At 40.5% G+C, this 18421-nt stretch overlaps 2 protein-coding genes across 2 annotated transcripts; one reads left to right on the top strand and one right to left on the bottom strand.

Annotated features, from left to right (window-relative positions):
- Positions 1-336: 336 nt before the first annotated feature.
- On the bottom strand, positions 337-8737 carry cct7 (chaperonin containing TCP1, subunit 7 (eta)). Its single transcript, XM_074698855.1, has 11 exons — positions 8651-8737; positions 6838-6921; positions 6683-6752; positions 6231-6516; positions 5972-6143; positions 5688-5852; positions 3818-4006; positions 3606-3703; positions 3389-3521; positions 1194-1400; positions 337-1101 (listed from the first exon to the last, which is right to left on the bottom strand). Exons 1-11 carry the CDS (start codon positions 8654-8656, stop codon positions 871-873), a joined length of 1641 nt encoding a protein of 546 aa, XP_074554956.1. The 5' UTR covers positions 8657-8737; the 3' UTR covers positions 337-870.
- Positions 8738-10068: 1331 nt separating this feature from the next.
- krcp (kelch repeat-containing protein) lies at positions 10069-17219 on the top strand. The gene is made up of 13 exons (XM_074661867.1): positions 10069-10292; positions 10547-10708; positions 10823-10904; positions 11166-11225; positions 12924-13158; positions 13290-13376; positions 13510-13641; positions 13732-13919; positions 13990-14186; positions 14288-14382; positions 14494-14548; positions 15965-16062; positions 16620-17219. Exons 1-13 carry the CDS (start codon positions 10231-10233, stop codon positions 16841-16843), a joined length of 1677 nt encoding a protein of 558 aa, XP_074517968.1. The 5' UTR covers positions 10069-10230; the 3' UTR covers positions 16844-17219.
- Positions 17220-18421: the final 1202 nt, after the last annotated feature.

The raw sequence follows: 18421 nt of genomic DNA, 5'->3' as shown, positions 1-18421 counted from the left end.
GAGAAACTGAAACTTAAGTATCAATCCCAACTGATCCCAACATCCATATATATATATAGTTTAGTTTTTAGATAGATCAGCACACTCCTACTCATAACTAAATATATCTTTTTAACGAATGGATCGAAGAGCCACATGCGGCTCGCGAGTCACAGGTTGGCCACCCCCGCTTTAGACAAAAGTGTCTGATATATGAAACTGTAGAACTGTAGAAGATCTGCTGTTTGGGCACCCCTTCATTACTCTTTTTAATTAAAAAAAAAAAAAAAAAAACCTTTGGTCAATGAGACCGTTTTCTCAACCCTTGACAAATCCTGACATACGACCATCCAGAAGTCTGATTTCAGCTGTGAGTTTATTGATGAGAATGATCCAATAAATAGTTTCACACAGCACAGGTAAATGGTTCAAGAACTGCTCAACATCCATCAGTGCTTTATTATTCTCCTGTAACAATCGTCACACACTACGAAACTTAATCAGAGGAGCAGAACGGCTTCATCAGACCAACAGAAAGAGCCGGTGGGAAGGGGACAAGGAGTGCGTCTGTTGAACATTCATACTGCTAGGCATCGATGCTAGAGCTTGAAATGTTAAACAGGTTTTTGAGTAGAAGCTGAAGTACAAAAAAAAAACCTACAGGGGACATGTTGAAGATACAAAAACAGGTGTCTTAAGAAAAGAGTCAGAGTCCGTCTGAATCTGCTGGATGAACTTTGACAACCCCTCATTTACACACACCATCTGCACCGTATCTGTGACTGTAAACGCCTCGTTTAATCTGGATTAAAATCCAAATCAACTTTCAGAGTCTGCATGTGGATTTCAAAGCCAGATTAAAGGAGGGTTTTGATCTGTTCCTGCTTTCCCTTAGTGCGCATGGGGTCTCCCTCTGCCTCGGCCTCGTCCAGCGCCACCTGGTGGGCCGTCCATGGAGCTGCGTGGGTTTTTGATGGTCTCGTCCACAGACAGGATGAGGCAGGCGGCCTCTGACGCTGCAGTCAGAGCGTTTATCCTCACGATGGAGGGCTCCCACACACAGTTGGTGAAGTTGTCTGCGATGTCTTCGTTGTTGATGTCCACTCCGTACCACATACCGCCCTGCAGCGCGACGACAGAGCGCACCGTCAGATAAAGACCAACTTATTTCCTCAACCTTTAAATGATACGAACATGCATTTTTCATTTCCTACCTGAGCATGTTTGGCACGCAGTTTGTTGAGGATGTTCGTGGCGTCGAAGCCGGCGTTGTCGCACAGCTGTCTGGGGATGACCTCCAAGGCTTTGGCGTACGCTCCGATCAACAGCTGCTGTTTTCCGGGGATGGTCCTGGAGTAGTCACGCAGATACTTGGACAGCTCCATCTCTATGGCTCCTCCACCGGCTACGACCGAGTCGTTCTGGAAAGATATGACGTACGGTCCACCAGATTTGTAAAAAATCAACCAGTGCATGGAAATGTGACAGCAGCACGATGTCCACAAACAATCAGACTCTCAGGTCAAACACTGTGCTGAGGACAGGGCTGACGGTAAGGACTAGTGATGAGTAGATGAGGCCTCATGAAACGTTGTGGCACGTTACCCAAACTGTACTGATACTGATACTGGTGCTGTGCAGCTGTGTCGCTCAATACTGACACCTGCTGGATCTTTAACATCATTGCAGGCAACTGAGTTGAAAGAGTCAGTCAGTTGGCGTACTGATTCAATGACCCAGAAGACACAAAATTATTTGAATTTTTATGTTTTATACTGTATTGTAATCTAGTGTTAAAATAAATTTCATGTCTTTAAAATATATAGTCAATAAATAATGTGAAAACAAGTTATAACGTGAATCAAAGTGGAAGTGTTGTAAATGATGATGTTGCTTATGCACTTGTTTTTAAGACACAGTAGTTTCATTTTAAATAAAGTTTTAACCAAACAACTATCTTTTTGAAATGTCTTGGCATTCAGGCAATTCTGTTTTTGGAGAAAGATCTCCAGCTTAGTGGCGATTGCTCTAAGACGTCAAGGGAAGCTCAGCTTCCCCTAAAATATCCCCAAAAAAGTGGTGATATGTTCTGCTGTGTGAACATTTCATTGACAAAATCTGAGCTAGAATTCCTTCATCTTTAGTTCAGAATCAGCTCCTATCACAGGTAACTGGCTCCACCTCCTTCTCATTCATCCCCGCAGCGTCTCAGCTCTTTAACACAGTCAGACGCTGAGCGTCTTCTGACTTCAGCGGGGAAGCGTAGAGTGGGTTGTTCCACTGTGGAAACTGGACGGTCATTGGATAAACGCTGGGCTTTGTCCCGCCCATCGGACGCTCAGCGTCTCTGGGGGTCTATGAGGCAGTGGGCTGGCCTGGACGCTGAGCTTCTGCATGATGATTGGATGATCTGTCTGAGGCTGAATCCCTTTTTGATTGAGAGTGAAATGAGCCAGTCAGAGATCTTGAAGTATAACCCTTCACCAGAGCATCTTCTGAGTTGTTCTGGACTGATCCGGAGGCTTTATTGATCCCCAGCGAGTTTACTTTTCTTAAAAACTACGAGCGTTGAGAGAACACTGGTAAAATCCCTGGAAAAAACACCTGGTTGCCACAACAGAGTCACAAATCATTTTCTTGAAAAGGACCGGAGGGTACAATTAAGTTTAAATAAACAAATTTATGATGTAGGTGGGGAAAAAAATGAGCTTCCCCTCCTTGACTGACCAGCAGCCACCACTGGTCCAGCTTTAGATCAAGCAGAAACTAAGAGGAACTGGATAAAAAAAAAGGAAATAAAAACAAAAACCTTCTTTGCCAATATAAGATCAATGGTCCCACACGGCGGGAACCTTACTTTTTTGGGGGGCTCCGTGTCACAATAGCTCGAAGGAAATAGCTGTGCTTTACAGTATCTGTGTTTTGGAAGAGATGCATCCCGTTGACAGATGTGCTCCGTAAAAACACAGTAAGGTGCCTCAGTGAGACAGGCGACACAGCAGCTGTATCGGTCACGTGATTTTCTCAAAGCTCGACACATGAGCAGAGGCATCGGTGTTGCCGGACCCATCCCTAGTAAGGACTCAAAAGCTCAGTTTCCACCAAGTAATTCAGTTTGATTTATCTCGGTACAGCACACGATTCATGGCATTTCCACTGAGTAACACCCAAATAACTGAGACAATCCCAGAAGGTGGAAACACTGCAGTCTGTTGATTGGTCCAAAGTCTCTAACCACAAGATTAGGCTAAAAAGCACCGCTAATGATCTCAGATAATTGCTGCCATGACAGGGTCTCTGTAGGTTTCCATAATGAATGCAGTTTAAGACCCGTTTGATTTTCTTTTCTGTACATTTTAAGCGACCTTGTGCGGCTTTTGAATGGAAACCAGTTTCACAGCAAACTGACCTTGATGGCTCTGCGTACGATCATGATGGCGTCATGCAGCGATCGCTCCGTCTCCTCTGTGAACTGCTCGGCTCCGCCCCTCAGGATGATGGTGCAGGTCTTGGCCTTGGGGCAGCCTCTGAAGAAGTTGTACCTGCAGAGATAAACAGCAGGTTACAGCTGGAACGGAGAGATGGAAACCTCAAAGAAGCTTCATTTAGAGGCTTCGGCTTCACACCTTTCTCCTCCAACCTGGACCTCCTCGAAGACCTCGCACTGTCCCAGGACATCGTCTGTCATGGCTCCCACTGAGGTCTGGATGGAGCCGCCACAGGCCTGGAGGTCCATGAAACAGAGTCAGTCTCAGCTCATCGTAAAGTCAGGTAATAAACTCAAACATGAAAAACGTCTGAAGCTGAGACCTGACTACTCCTGTCCCCCCTGTCCTACCATCATGGTCCTCTTCAGATCCTCCTCCTGCACCCTGCCAGCACAGAACAGGTCTCTGTCAGCGAAGTACTGCGTGGCCACGTCTCCAATGGGCAGCTTGGACAGAACCACTTTGGCTCCTGAGCGGTAGATCTTCTCCAGTTTGTCATACAGAATGTTCCACTCTGCGTCCACGATGGCCTGGTAGTCCTGAGGAGACGGAGGGAGACTTTGAGACAAAACGGGAGACATGTCTCTGCTGGGAGGGCGCTGCATGTTACTTAAAGATCATAGATTTTTGACTTTTTTTTCAGAATTTTGACCATTTTTCAGAGTCTTTTTTTTTTTAAGTCTGACTTAAATCTCAGAATTTTGACTTTTTTTTTTCAATAAATCTGTTTTCTTTTTCATCACACTTTTCACTTTTTTCTAAATTTTTTATTTCTCAAAATATTGACAATTTTTTCAGAGTTTGGACTTTTTTTTAGAAGTCTAACTATAATCTCAAAATGTTGACCCTTTTTTAAAATAATTTTGTTTCCTTATTTAGAGCTCTTGCCTTTTCAACAGAATTTTGACTTTTTTCTTCCTTGGATTTTTTTTCAGTTTTTCAGAGTTTGGACATTTTTTTAGAAGTCTGACTTAAATCTCAGAATTTTGACTTTTTTTCATGAGAATTTTGACTTTTTTCAATAATTCTGTTTTTTTCTCATAACTCTTTCCTTTTTTTTATCAGACCTTTGACTTTTTTATCAGAATTTTGACCTTTTTTTTTGGAATTCAGAATTTTGACTTTTTTAGAAGTCTGACTTAAATCTCAAAAATTTGGGAAAATTTTTTTCCCAAAATTTTGACCATTTTTCAGGTTTTGGACTTTTGTTTTTTAAAGGTCTGACTTTGATCTCAGAAATTTGACTTTTTTCCCCAATAATTCTGTTTTCTTTTTTAGAACTCTTGCCTTTTTATCAGGATTTTGATTTTTTTTTCTCATTTTTAATTTTTTTTCAGAGTTTAGACCTTTTCTTAAAAGTCTGACTTAAATCTCAGAATTTTGACTTTATTTTCCAATAATTCTGTTTTTTTCAGAACTCTTGCCTTTTTTATCAAAATTTTCACTTTTTTCTCCTAGAAGGAAAAAGTAAGAATTCTGACTATTTTCCAGAAAAACTGGTAATACATTTTTTTAAAGTTTTTTCTGTCAGTTGCACTAAACCTCTTCAGTAGAATTCAGATTAAGGAGACATGACCTTTTTTCAGGGAAGATATGAGTTGAGGGAGACAACCAAAGCCTCGAAACCGGCAACGCTCTTTGCTTTTATGCGTCTGAGCCCTTTCCAAGGGGCAACATCTGGTCAGTAAATATGAAGCCTATGCTGAAGTGCTAAAAGTTGCTGTTCATCGAGAACTTTTTTCTAACTCGCTTGTTTCACAAAGCAGCTCTCACATTGCTGATTTTATTATTGAGGGTTTCTACTGTGCACTCAGAAACACCACACACATTTACTCTGTTCAAGATCATCAAACTTTTTCTTTCTCTTTGTTTCCCTGACTGACTCACTGATAACAGCTGTTTGTGTGTTCTTGTAATAAAATCTACATTTCTCCAGCTGAAAAATGTTTTTCTTGATCTTCTCTCAGTCACACTGTTACCACTCGCCAGGTTTATTTCTGTTTATGAGTGGTAGACATGCGCAGTTTGACTCTGTTTGATGGGGTTTTCCAGGAGGTTCCCCTTAATTATGACATAATCTGCACCTGCGTCTCTTTCATGGTGTAAATTAGTTAACTGGACGATTATTTGCAGCGTGGTACATGTGGCTAACGCTGCAGCCAAACAGGCCATTCAATAACAGAACGTCACATGTTACACTTCATGTTGTGGTCTTCATACCTCCACAGACTTCACGCGGACCTCAGCGTTGTCCTTCTCCGCCTTCAGCTCAAGCTCTACGTTGAGCAGGGCAATTTTTGGGTTCTCGTAGCGTTTGGGCTGCATCTCAAACCCTGCGTAGGAGAAGGTCTTCTTGAAGGCCACTCCAGAGATCAGCTGGGAGTCCTGAGTTTAACACAGGAAGTATGACGAAGTTAGATTCATGTTGGGTTATCTCTACACGTCAAGGAGTAAACTTTAATCCAATCAAAGGAAGGAGATGAAACGTAAATAGAGGAACCAACCTCGAGGGCTCCTCCCTGGACCTTCTTGATGCCAATCATCTTCAGAGACAGCAGCTCGTCCAGGAGCATCACGGCGTCCACCACCATTTTGGAGAAGAAGTCTTTCTGACCAGCGATCAGCTTGGAGTTCAGCGCCGTAGCTGCACACTTCTCCAGCAGCTGCCTCTGCTCCCTGAGAGGGTCGAGAAGGTGATGAGCTCATTCAGGAACCAAAGACGTGATCAGGTTGATTCAGCTACAGCCTCAAAGAGTTACTCACTGCTTGTCGTCTTTCTTCACAGGGACCGCGATTTCCTTGATTTTGCTGACGGCGAGGTTGGTTGCGTTGCGGAATGCTCTGATGATGGTCTGAGGGTGGAGGCCCTCCTCCACGTACGGCTTCAGCTGCTTCAGGAACTCAGCAGCCAGGAGGGTGACGGAGGTGGTGCCATCCCCGACCTCGGCATCCTGGGAGCGGGCGATGTCCACGAGGGTCTTGGCTGCAGGGTGGACAACATCCAGTAGTTTCAGGATGGTGGCGCCATCGTTGGAGATCGTGGCCTTTCCTGGAAATACAATCAATCATACAAAGTCAGGAAGTGCAGAAATGTACAGGGGTTCCTTGACTTGAAGTTTTCTGAAATATGAGTACAGCACGGTTCAATTAACCAGTGTGACCACGTGTAGTGTGATCCACTGCTCTAATCTTCTTCTAACCCACTCCCCACTCACCTCTACCATCCACCATCAGTTTGTCCATCCCCCGGGGACCCAGAGTGGTCCTGACGGCCTCAGCGATCACCTGTTGGACGTTTCAACAGGTACATTCAGTTGAGCTTTAAGCATCTCTTAAAAAAACACAAGGAAAAGCTGAGCCTCATCCTGACCTGGCAGGCATTGATGTTACTGATGAGCTGAGGGATGCCCTGAGAGGTGTCTGTCCCTTCCTTCAGCAGGATAACCGGTGTGGGCTAGATTAGAGGGAAGAAAGAGGAAGGGGGGAGCGGGGAAAGAACAAAACTGTAAATTAAATGGACAAAACTTTTGATCCATCATCATTTTTCATTTGTGAGACTGTGAGTGCTTGCTGGAGTACTTTTCAAATTACAAAAACCAATCACTATCTGGCTCAAACATGAGCCCCCAGCCATGTTTAGAGGATGAACACTGTACTGAAAATTTTCACCATGGAAAGAATGAATTGAAGAAGCTGAATTTCAAGAAAAAATTCTGTAAAGACTTTACAAAAACCATATCATTCAAAAATACGCATTGGAAAATACTAATTAATAGGTTTGACACATTACACACTTAGTTCAAATTCTACTAGCAATTATATGCCCTACTATTGTCTTTCTACAAAATAACTTTGTGACTTTTTTTGCTGTTTATTTAATGAGATGAGAGGGGTAGGTCTCAAAAAGCTTAAGCTTCAACCTACACCCTTTCGGATTCTCTTGGAAATTTTTAAATTTTGAAACTTTATTTTGATCTCTGTGAATTGCTTCATGTTTTGCAAGAGAACCGAAATAAATTTCCTTCTTTCTTATATGTTTATATTTTCTAATTGTAAAATTTCCTTTTTTATATTTTGTATGTTAAAAAGTGAATCAAGAAGTAAGTGAAAAAAAAAAGAAAAAAATAATGATACATTTTATTTCAAGGTACCCCCTTAAGACACTAAAGAGCGTCGTAAAAAATATAGCTTAAAAGCACTCCAACAAATTTTTAAGGTAGAAAAATGTATGTATATAAAAGTTTAAAAAATTGATTTAAAAGATAAGATGGATTGACAGCAGTCAGAGTGAGTAGGCCAGGTGGGATAGATGGGTTTTGAGGCGGGGTTTGAAAATAGTCAATGAGTTAATGTTACGGTTATCCATTTAAATTAATAATTTTATGAGAACAAAAAGTTTATGTTGAGAAAGATGTTATCAATATTTGAATCAAATGTATTATATCATAAAGTAACAGAGAAACATTTCTCTATTGTGTAAAACTTTCAGAGATCTAATTTAAATATGTCTAATGATGATGGTAATAAGCATTATTTAATGAGAACCCTTTAGAAACTGAGATGCTAACATGTTTGTTTCCCATCAAACACACACAGCTTGTTGATTCTGCATAAAGCCAGACATTTGTTTACAGCCTGCTCATTGCATATCTATAGGGTATCACTGTCAGGTAATGCTATCAGAGTTCACTTAATCCAAACACAGAGTGGTCCACTGCCAGGACAGGATTATATAAAAGCTTTGGGGTCTGAGCATCACTGACATGTTTCAGAAACCGGCCCCTCATACAAAGAAGCTTCTAGCATCCTGAAGCTAACCTGTTAATGAGCTAACTGGGGAGGCTTTAGCAACACAAACTGTGACACTAACATTTACACAGCACCATGTTAAATATATATAAAACACAAAAGCTGGTTTTAAATCTGTCACCGTTATCTCCTAAAACTGATCCTATAGCAGCACTGTTAGCATCGTATCCGCCCATCGACTCGCAACCGGTGCTAGCATGGTACCGCTAATTTTTTAATAATCTATAATCATTTTCACTAAATAAGTTCTCCACATTGTCCCAGATGATAGAAAACTTATTACTGAGTAGTTCAGGTGCGTATGGATGCAGGTAAACAAGAGGATGGAGGTGGATTGAGCTTTAGCGTAAGGGAACAAATGCTAACTCACTCACCATCATCTTTGCAGTTCCTTCGAGAAGCTTTCTGCCGGTATCCAATCCCACAATGCCTTTCGACAGGGAGTGTTGGTCGGGTTGCGTTCAAGAGCGCAACTCGCAGTTTTGTCATAGGGTAGGCTATTTTCTTTTCTTTTCTTTTCTTTTCTTTTCTTTTCTTTTCTTTTCTTTTCTTTTCTTTTCTTAATACTCAATCATTATAACAGAAAAAAACACTGAATCTTGAAAAAAAAACACATCATATAATCAATTTTAGTTGTTTGTAGTCCTTGTTGTGTGACTAAAGTTTTAATGTTTTTTTTTTGTTTGTTTTTTGTTAGTGTGTGTGTGCGCGTGTGTCTTTAACCTCTCCTAATTACATTATATTCAGATTGAAACACATTTCTATTTGTTTTCTCCGTTTTATAATGATTCTTAAATTTCATCATTATTAAAGCACATTATGTTATTTTTTTTATTCTATGTTATTCTATTCATTTTAATTAACAAAAACACTGATAACGTGTGTTTTATTGTAAATAAATTTAAATAGAATAGATAGCAGTGGCGAACCGTGGCCCCAGCCACTGGGCCTTCAGTATAGTAGTATATTGATAGTTTTGCGGGATTACAAATTTATTATGTGCCTGAACACTGCAATACCTAACACAACTTCAAATGATTAAAAAATTGAGATATAAATGAGATAAATAGATAAAACTCGTTGCTATAAAATAATTATTTAGGAGTACAAAAATTCTGTCAACATTTTTCATTAGGCCTTCACTGAATACCTTGAAGGCCCAGAGGATTCCCCTCTATTAGATAGAATAGAATGGAATAGAATGGAAAAATATTACTTTTTTTTATCCCAAACTGGGAAACTGTGGCATTACAACAGCAATTATAAGAGCCAGTAGAACAATAAAATATATGCATAAGCACTTAAAATATGACAAGTAGGATTGTAAGAGTTATATAGACCAAGATTAAAATTAAAATCAAAATATTATTTGATTATCCTCTTATGCTAGGAACTATTTTGTCTTTTCTTTCTTTTTTTTTTCTTTTAAAATGTAAAATAAATGATTTATTAGGTCTTCGGAGTATCTTTCCCTTTTAAATTTTATATAAAAGATATAAGTATTATATATATTTATATCTTTCTTTATATATCAATATATTTATCTTTTTTACGTTGTAGCTTGATAGCCCACAGTGTAACGTTAGTGAAACAGGTGTTTTTGAACGCAGCCTCAGTGACGTAGTAGAAATGGCCTGTAATTCGAAGCTTTCAGTATGCTTAGTACGTAACCAGCACGTACCGCACGAGCGGGGCTAGACGTATGACTGATAACCGTTAGAGTAGACTCCATCCGCGCAGTGACTCGCAACAAAACACGCGCTCACGAGCTTTTTCCAGTGGCTCGCGCGGAGTTTAGAATTTGTACACAGAGCTGTGGCGGGAGATGTTGGACAGCACTGCAGTAAAACAGGAGAAACAACATTAATATTCTGTGAACTGAGAGAAAACACGGAGTAGGATCAACTCGGAAAGAGCTCTGATGATAAACGCTTCAACTGAAAAGCTCGGATAGATGGATGAATTCGGGATTTATGCGGTGTTTGGCGTTAACGGCCCGCCTCAACGGTTGCTCCGGTAATTTAAGCTACGGCTAATGAAGGAGTTCATAACGGCTGCTTGACGTATTCTGTCTGCTAACCTTGTTTCATGTTAAAGACTGTTGTTTTCTTAAAAATCGCCCTTTTTTGTGAGTAATGCAGGGCAAAGAGACTTAAACTGTCACTTCAGACTTTGAAGTAAGCTGAAGCTGGAAGAAGTATAATTTTTCTCCTAATTTTGACACCAACTACGCTATTCTTTGTTTTCTGGGTCTGTTTTTCTTATGTCAGAGCTGAAGGTTCATGTCGAGCAGCTGTTGCAGTTCCCCCCAGTGTCCGACAGGTGGTGCTGTTCAGCAGTGGGCCGTGGGAGGAGAGAATCTGCGTTAACGCGGAGCTCAACGACACTGACAGGATGCCCATAACTATTGGAAAGCTCACCCCATACAACAAGTAGGTTAAAATATAATTATTCTAACCTGATAAGACCTGATTTGGTATATGAGTATCCAGCTTGTGACTTTGACTGACAATGAAAAGCCTTTAAATACACCTTGTGTCCTCCAGGTGTCTGTCCTGGGAGCAGTGGGAGGAGGAGACATGGACAGACAGTGTTATACTGAATGTCACTCTGGAAGGAGGAAGTCAGGTAAATACAAAGCAAACCCTGTAACTCAGGCCTGATTTCTATTAATATAGCAAGAAATAGTTTTCTTATCTTTCAAACAACAGACAAATCCTAAGACATCAAGATTGGAATATTAACCAATATTTTCTTAGCAGTTTGTCTGTATTTCCTCTAAAGTGGAAAATCACTACATGCATGCATCAAAGTTTTCAGATTCTGCTACTAAGAACAAAAATTGTCACCATTTACCTATGAATTGTGGGTATGTGTGTTTTTCCTCAGGTGAAGTCAGACTGGTCTGAGCCAGAGCTCATCCTGGCTGTGACGGAGTACACACCAAAGGTACATCTATGATGCACAGTTCCCGGTTAGAAAACAAATAAATCAATAAACAGTTGCTTGGGAGGGAGAATGATACCAGTATTAGTTTTCACTTTCAGTGAGTTTGTGCGGCTCCTGTTTTCTTTATATTAGATATGATAATGCAGGGATGACTAAGGATGGGTACTGACCGAATTCTGTCTGTAATGACGAGTACTGATTCACGTACAATCAAACGGTACCATGTTTTGATACCGTCCTTGTGACTGTGAGGGAGAGGAAGAGTAGGTGATTGCCGTACTGGACATGAACACAGCATTGCAAGTACCAATTATTGCGGAAGAGGATTAGGGCCACTGAAAAAAATGAGCAATTTTTCTTTAATTTCTATTTTTCAGCGAAAATAGTCAGGATTCTGATTTTTTTCCTCAGAATTAGGAACTCTGACTTTACACTTGTAATTTTTGGGGAAAAAAGTCAGAATTCTAAGGTTAAGGACAATATTCTAAGAAAAAAGTGAGAATTCTGAGATAAAAGTTGGAACTCTGAGGGAAAAAAAAAGTCATAGTCTTGAGATTTTAGTTGAAAATCTGAGATAAAAGTTAGAATTCAAGTAACAAAAGTCAGAATTCTGAGATTAAAGTCAGAATTTTGAGATTTAAGTCAGAATATTGAGAGAAAAAAGTCAGGATTCTTAGAACAAAAGTGAGAATTCCAAGATTAAAGTTGGGATTCTGAGATTAAAGTCATATTTCTAAGGAAAAAGTCAGAAATCTGATATTAAAGTTATAGTTCTGTGATTAAAGTCCAGAGTCTGAGATTAAAGTCAGAATTCTGAGATTTAAATCAGAATATGGAGAAAAAAGTCAAAATTCATTTTTAAAAAAGTCAGAATTCTTAGATTGAAGTTTGAATTCTAAGAATAAATGTGAGATATCTGAGATTAAAGTTCAGATTTTGAGAAGATTTCAGTTAAGATTCCAAGATTAAAGTCAGAATCCTGAGATTAAAGTCAGAATATCAAGAAAACAAGTCAGTATTCTAAGAAAAAAACTCATAACTCTGAAATCGAAGCCAGAATTCTTAGTTTAAAGTCAAAAGTCTGAGATTAAATCAGAATTCTGGGAATAAAATCAGAATTCTAATAAAAGAAGTCAGAAGCCTGACTTTGATTTTTGACTTTTTTTTCTCAGAAAAAAAAATATACTTAAAAAAAGAAATTGATGGGTTTTTTTTCAGTGGCCCTAATCCTCTCCTGTTCATCCCCAGGGCTAACTTCTGTTTTGATGATGTTTTTTTTTTGAAAAGGGGAAATTTAATCTCTTTTCATCTGTACTGTCAGTTATATTCATATTTGTCTTATTATTATCATCACAGTAACGATCACTGACATATTTTCCTCTCAGAAAAATTGCTTTAACACCAACAAATTCTGCTCAAAGTTGAAGAGCTCTATATCAGGAAATCATCATAAATAGGAGGAATAATAACGGAAAACATACTTTCTACGGGTGTTTCTCTCTCGTTTTAAATGCAGTAATGGGCGGAGCTTTTCCATTCCTCTCAATCACAGTTCTGAGTAAATTTAATGAAAGTAAAGATGTAGAGGCATCTCTTTTTCCTACGATCATACTTCCTGGTTAATGCTCCTTATTAGAGTATTTCATCTCTGTAAATTTGCTGAATGATCAATAACAAAGACGGTCTTTCTCCTCCCAGGACACCGTGGCCCCCCTCACAGCCCGGGAGCTCAACGGCAAGAGGAAGAGGGAGCACCTCCTGGAGGAAGACGATGGCCTGGCTCAGACGACCAAAAGAGATGGAGACGAGAATGTGTGTCCAAACGGCGGCGTGGCGGATAAGACCACACCTGTGAGAAAGGGGAGGGGTCAGGTCAAAGGAGGGCAGAAGCTGTTCAGCAGTGGAGGAGAGGCGGCGAAAATCAAGGGGGCAGGTGAGCCAACGAGGAGCTGAGAGTGTGATGGTGCTTTGTGATTTTCTCTATAGTCGCTCAGTTTGGAGCAGAAAGCTTTTCTGAGCGACGTCTCTTCTGTAACATCTTTCTCTCTAAATTTAATGGAGCAGGAGAGGTGCAGGGGATTGTGGGAAGAACGCCTCCTCAGAGTGCAGTCAGGACGAAGAGTAGGCAGGCCAAGACTCCCACACAGACTGGTGAGAGCGTGCATACTCAGAACATACCATTTTAGACCTGTTTCTACCTTTTCCTCTGTGGTATCGATTCACTTCGCAGTCCCATGGCCGCCTGGAGCGATCTTTACGTAACGCCTCTCTTCTCTCCTCGCAGCCTCATTGGTCAGCCCGTCAGGTCGCTGGGGTCAGACTCTGTGCCCTATCGATGCTCAAACGGCCATTCTGATTGGAGGACAGGGCGCCAGGATGCAGTTCTGCAAAGACCCCATGTGGAAGCTCTGCACAGGTTGGTCAGGCGTTAGACTTCTATAAAACTCCTTCAGAGGAAAGTGTGAGCAGGTTTTCCCAGCATGCCTTCTTGTTTCCTGTCCCACAGAGGACGTGTCCTGGGTTGCAGCTGAGACTTTGGCGGAAGGTCCAACACCTGAAGCCAGAATCGGGCACACGGCGATCTATGACCCAGACTCGAGGCGTATCTTTGTGTTCGGGGGCTCCAAGAACAAGAAATGGTTCAACGATGTTCACATCCTGGACACACAGAGCTGGAAGTGGTCCATGGTGGAGGTAGGGGTCTGTTTTGCTGTTTTTATACGTATATTCTCTGCATGTTTCCTTCATCTCTTGTTCTCCTCAGGCTCAGGGGAAGGTCCCTCCTCTGGCCTACCACAGCTGCAGCATGTTTCGAGGTGAGCTCTTCGTTCTGGGAGGGGTGTTTCCTCGCCCAAACCCTGAGCCGGACGGCTGCAGCGACTCTCTGTACATCTTTGACCCCAACCTCTCCATCTGGTACGAACCTATTGTAACAGGAGACAAACCCTCCCCCCGCTCAGGGTAAGACCGTTTTATCATTTCTAAACCACACAAACACACACAGACACACACACACACAGACTTGTGAAGTCTTTATCTTCTGTGTGTCCTCTGTGTTTCAGCCACTCAGCCTGTGTGATGCAGGAGAGGAAGATCTACGTCTTCGGAGGGTGGGACACTCCCGTCTGCTACAACGACATGTTCATGTTGGATCTTGGTGAGCCGCGCTCCAGCTTTAAGTCTTGGCAGTTTTAAAGGTTTATAATGATAAGGGTGTGAATATATAAGCATCGTACACAGAATTTAAGTGAGATGTTTTTGTCCTCAGGTCTGATGGAGTTCTCTGCTGTGAAAACTTCTGGGAAAGCTCCTTCTCCACGAAGGTACTTAACGTTACACATACGGACACAGCTACAGACTTTGATTGGTTCAAAGTTCTTGAGATTTCATGAAAAAATACCTGTATCTTAGTTAAGTACTCTAAATATCTAATGAAAAATAATGTATATTTTTTTTCTTTCGAGTGTCTAATCACCTCTTGACTCTACCTCCCAACATATTTTACAATCCTGTTTTTAACCTCTTATAACTAATGAAAATGAAACTTTTCAGAAAAAGAGGACTTGAATACAAGGCAGCTAAATAATATCTTCAAATCACCACCACAATCAGACATGAGAAACATTTCTACCAGGTGTATTAATTAAGTTTGACCACAGCCCATCTGGAATGACTGGGGAGATTGATTTTTTGACCTGTACTACAGCCAGCCACCAGGGGGAGCAGATTTTGTGGAGACCTCACTTGTAGCCTTTACAAACATCTTTTCCACTCCTGCAGATGTTGTTCTCTGTGGTGGTAAGAGTGGGTACTGAACAAAATCTGTGAGGGAGTGGAAGAGTAGGCGATTTTCCATGCTGGACGTAAACACAGAATTGCAAGTTTATATATTGAGAAATAAATATGTTTAATTGAACACAAAGATTTTATTATTAAACAAATTTAATATTTATCATAACATGGCCACACAAACTTACCACAAAAATTTTGGTACTGATGCCAAATGCCAGGAACAAGAGGTGTGAAAAAAATATTGATACGGCCATATATTGCAATACTTTGACCTGTGATAAAATGTTAATATTTCAACTCTTAATATCAACATTTTTTAGCAACATTAGTTTAAGTGACAAACTTGATGCACTTTATTTTTTCAAGTCAAGTGTTTGTATGAAACACTGCGTCTGACTTTAATCATTTAAAAAACAATAACACAGAAAAGTTGTTTTGGATTAAATAGTTAACTGCGTAGAATATCACAATATATCACAATATTGAGATATATTGTGATATTATCGTGTTGTGACTCAAGTATTGTGATGGGTATTGTCTCCTGAGGTAAAACCCCAACTACTACTTATCCAATTACTCGATTAATCGATTATTGAATACTGATTAATCGACAATTAATCGATAAATCAGTAATTGATTAATCGATTAATCAGATAAGAAACCTTTTTGTTTAGTTAGAAAGCAGTTATTTTTCAAATCAAAATTTGTTTCAGACAATGTCTTTGGGTGATATATTATAAGTCAGCACACGTCAGTCTCCCAACTCTAGTTGCTTTTTTGTTAAATTGTTGCTAGAGGGGCCTGAAAAGTCAATTCCAAAGCAACGTCAGATTTTTACAACTTACTCTACAGAAATTTTTTAATTTCTCATTGCTTTTGTCATTTTCTTAAACTGAACGGTGCTGACAGTTTTATCCGTGTGTGTGTTATGAATGAATCTGTTGCAGTTGGCACGGCAGTGCAGTCCTCTCAGACACAAAGTTCCTGATCCATGGGGGTTACAACGGAAACAACGCACTCAGTGACACCTTCATCTTTGATACAGGTAGGAGACACACACCCTGAGGAGAAGCCTTTAATGGATACATCATGGTCTAATTCAGGGGTGGCCAACGAGTCAGGGACCAAGAGCTGCAAAAATTACTGAGGTACTACTAAGAGACACAAAAAACATGGTCTTACAAACGCACTTCCTCTTACACAGAAACGAAATGACACAAAATGAAAATCAATACATTTCCAGTTTTCAAAGAGAGATTTTTTGTGTTTGAAAGTGCTTTTAAATTTATACTTGGAGACGTGTCAAGACAAATTTCTGTTTTTACTGCAGACAAAGTAACTAGATAGCTATGAGCACATGAACGATTGAGAGGGGCACATGTAGAGAAAAGAAACTGAAACTTAAGTATCAATCTCATCACCCAAGTATTGATCAGTACCGGTCCCAACGTTTGCAACATCAGTTTTCTGATTGAATCGAAGAACCGCAAACCGAAAGGCAAAGAGCCACATGTGGCTTGCGAGCCGCAGGTTGGCCACCCCTGGTCTAATTGTTGCAGCTGAAGTTTTACACAATCACTTCTGTCCGTTTCACGCCTGAAGACACCAACAGCTGGACAGAGTTGACGCTCCCTCAGCTCAGCGTCCCCAGGGCAGGGCATTCGATGATCACCATGGAGACGGACGACAGAAACCCGAATCAGAGCCCGGGATCCAGCAGCAGGACCCTGCTGGTGTTCGGAGGTGGAGACAACGAGGGCACCTTCTACTCGGACCTCACTGCTGTTGCTGTGGAGGAACTGCTGGCTGCTATTTACAGAGAGTGAGTCAGAGGTGAATCCTCACTCCCTGTCAGCAAGTGGAGCTGTTTAAACACCCCCACAGACGTTCGGTATTTATATTCCCACAGTTTGTCCTGATTTTTCTTCTTTATGTTGGACAGTTTGAGCATTTGTTCCTTAAAGACCTCACAGATTCAGCTGCCAGTCCCTCAAACCATAGACATTACCCAGGTTTTAATGTTCAGAGTTTTGAGCTTTCAAAGTGTTTCCTCAGGTATAATGTGTCCTTTTTTAAGCTTTGATTTTCTGTCAGCGTTTCCTTAAACTTTTATCATGGACTGTAAAAAATCCTTTTAAATAATGTTCCTTTGCTTTTCTATTCTTCATTTGTCTTTAGTCTTCTAGGAATAAACATTATTTTTGTCTTTCTTTGCTGCCTGTAAGGGGAATGATTTGTTTAGATGATCGTTTTTTGTTTCTGGTAAATTAATAAAGAGCAGATTTGTACCAACAGTTTAACCCACTTTGAGTTCATTGAAGCAGCCTCTCAGGACTTGTGAGGTCAGCTCGATGAGAGTTTTAGAAAATCTGTAAATGAAGATGTTTTTATACAAACCTGAATAGCATGATGCTACTCTGCCCTCTGGTATTCCCTCTGTTGCTGGGTTAGCACGGCTAGCTCGTCCATCTTGTTGGAGATAGATCATACGTTCCCAATAACAATGGATGGAAGGACAGGTCCATGTCGTCACTTCTTAGCTCACACCTGAGAACCAGCACATTGTCCTCACCTCCTTCTCCTCACCTTGTGGGGAAACATCCGGCCTAGCACTAGTTAGCATTGACATGCTACAGGCTGCTAACAGCTGATTTCACATGTAAACAATGCAGCCATGGTTACAGATAGGATTTCCTGACAAACACAGGAGAAAAAATAGTAAAAATATCACTGAAGAAATGTGTTTTACAGAGATACAAATCAGCAAAACATGTTAAAAGAAAACAATTTAAAAGCAGATAAAAAAATTAAATAAAGTAAAACAAAAAAAAATCACTGAGGAAGTAGGTTAAAACAAATCTTAGTCACAGTGCAGAGCTGTGCAATTATAAAGAAGATATTGAAATGATTTGTTAAAATACTCTAATCAAAGGCTGGTTACGCCCTCTCATTTCCTCTAGTAATGCAAAAGAAATCCTAGTTTCATCCAAAGAGTCCAGCTAGAATAATTATTTTAAGTCTTTAAACGCCTGTTTCCACTTCCTTCTCTAAGTGTAAGCCATGAAAAACATGAAATATCCTCTGTACTCCAGCAGCTCTCTTCTCTAAAGTACATCATGTTACACTCGTAGCAGAGCAGTCAGTACAGATTTGCCCTATTTCTGTCTTTCCTACTTCTTCACAAATTTTGCCCACGCTGTGAGTCACCACCGACCAATTGCCAGGATAAGTAAGGATTGTCACCCTTTCAGTGTATTAATCCATGAATTACAAAAGAAGTAGTTCAGAAGGATCCTGCACAGCCTATTGTTTGGTTAGTGTGAAAGTTTGACCCCCTCAGCTCCAACACATGATGCTTCAGGGTCACAGGGTTACAGATGTGTAGCAGCTCACTATCACTAATG

The sequence above is a fragment of the Halichoeres trimaculatus genome, unplaced genomic scaffold (assembly GCF_033239565.1).
Source record: "Halichoeres trimaculatus isolate MK-OKI-2021-1 unplaced genomic scaffold, fHalTri1.1 fHalTri1_scaffold_22, whole genome shotgun sequence".
Lineage (NCBI taxonomy): Eukaryota > Metazoa > Chordata > Actinopteri > Labriformes > Labridae > Halichoeres > Halichoeres trimaculatus.
The sequence above is the reverse complement of the archived record's forward strand: the minus strand, read 5'-3'. Positions and strand labels throughout refer to the sequence as shown.

Coding starts and splice junctions, on each gene's coding strand:
- cct7 (XM_074698855.1), bottom strand. Junction 3,704..3,817: donor ATCTGAAGAGGACCATGATG/GTAGGACAGGGG, acceptor ATGGACCTCCAG/GCCTGTGGCGGCTCCATCCA. Junction 1,102..1,193: donor TGCGTGCCAAACATGCTCAG/GTAGGAAATGAA, acceptor GTCGCGCTGCAG/GGCGGTATGTGGTACGGAGT.
- krcp (XM_074661867.1), top strand. CDS start 10,231: ATGGATGAATTCGGGATTTATGCGGTGTTTGGCGTTAACGGCCCGCCT. Junction 14,549..15,964: donor AAAGCTCCTTCTCCACGAAG/GTACTTAACGTT, acceptor AATCTGTTGCAG/TTGGCACGGCAGTGCAGTCC. Junction 16,063..16,619: donor CACCTTCATCTTTGATACAG/GTAGGAGACACA, acceptor TCACGCCTGAAG/ACACCAACAGCTGGACAGAG.